General features: G+C 39.8%; 1 protein-coding gene across 1 annotated transcript in view; it reads left to right on the top strand.

Moving 5' to 3' along the window:
- The window catches only part of PTPRQ (protein tyrosine phosphatase, receptor type Q), a 103,894-nt gene that overhangs the window by 24,340 nt on the left and 78,144 nt on the right, over nucleotides 1–1,410 (top strand). The window contains exon 16 of the mRNA XM_027904819.1: nucleotides 455–736. Within this exon, the coding sequence (XP_027760620.1) occupies nucleotides 455–736 (282 nt within the window). The remainder of the gene's footprint in view (nucleotides 1–454; nucleotides 737–1,410) is intronic.

Here is a 1,410-nt window from a genome sequence, read left to right as displayed (position 1 = left end):
GTCCCTTTTGTTGTTCAGTAGCTGATTGAGTGAAATAAGGAGGATAGTTATTTATGTAGAAAGCAGTAAGAGGGCATGAATCTAAATTTAAAGAACTGAATATGAGAAGGACAATAAGAGAATCTGAAGGATCAGTCTGCATGAGATCAGTAGAGAGAAGAGTTTTTTTTCTTAAAAAATGCAGTTTTAGGTAAATTTAAAAGTGGATGAGAAAAGCAATTCTTGAAAAACAAAAGTGTTGTGACTCAAAAAGACATCTAGTTTTCCTAGTGGAAAAGAAGACATACCAAAATTAATTGAGATAAAAAGTATTAAGGCTTTGAGGAGAGTGACAGAATGAGTGTAGTCCTTTTGGTACAGTTAGCTATTATGAATGCTATGATCCAACAGGTTTATGCTATTAACCCTGTATTCAGTTAATTTAAAGGGCTTTTTCCTGATTTCTGTATTGCAGAACCAGACTCCCCTCCTCAAAACATAGAATTAATAAATGTAAGTGCAACAGAAATAAATCTGAGATGGTTACCACCTGAGCAGCCTAATGGTCTCATAACTCACTATGAAGTTCTGTACAGTGATTCCAATGAATTTTTTATTAAAAATGCCTCATCTACAAGTATATCACTAAGTGAAATGAAGCCATATACTCTCTACAACGTCTCTGTAAGAGCATTTACCAGACTTGGCCATGGGAATCAGTCATCTTTCCCACTTCTGGTCAGAACTTCTGAAACTGGTGAGTATATTATATTTTTTTAAAAATGAAAATTTTCTACAGTAAACTGCTTTATGATAACCTTTGATGCCCAGGAGATAAGATTAATTGATTTTAAAAGTATGTGATTGCTTTGCAAGGCAATTAGTTTGAATCGTGTTTTTCTCTTTTATAAACCAAGCAAAAGAGCAAGACCAGGGTCTGTGTAAGGGGTGAGGAGCCAACACTTCACTTGTACGAGCAGGTCTGAGGTCAAGCCAGGAAAGTTAGCAAGTGCAGTGGCACTAACCGAGTCAGACACAGCTCGGTGACAGCTGGGCAGGTGTGTAATGGTGGAGCCAAGCTGAGGCCAGACTGCAATGCCAGTCTGCAAGTCAGGGAACTGATCAGTGGGTCCATGGCCAAGCACAGCCATGACAGTGATGAAGCAGGAGCTGTAGCTCAAACAGAAGCAAAGCACAAGAACCACCTCTGAAAGCAGCTCCCAGAGGCCAGTGGTCAGCCCCATCTGCAGCCTCCCTGCAGCATTGCCTGGGAGCATGTCATAAGCAAGGAGGAGGCAGCCTTTGACAGTATTGCTAAGCTGGCCCTGAGCCCCAGCAGCCAAACCTCTAAGAGGGGGCAGGCTTTTAGGGCTCTTACAACAGGCTTCTTTTTTTTTTTTTTTTTTTTTTTTTTTTTTTTTTTTTTTTTTT

This window comes from Empidonax traillii, unplaced genomic scaffold, assembly GCF_003031625.1.
Source record: "Empidonax traillii isolate 1590-97213 ecotype Southwest subspecies unplaced genomic scaffold, ASM303162v1 scaffold1095:size333308, whole genome shotgun sequence".
NCBI classification, from domain to species: domain Eukaryota; kingdom Metazoa; phylum Chordata; class Aves; order Passeriformes; family Tyrannidae; genus Empidonax; species Empidonax traillii.
This window is presented reverse-complemented; position numbering and strand designations above follow the sequence as displayed.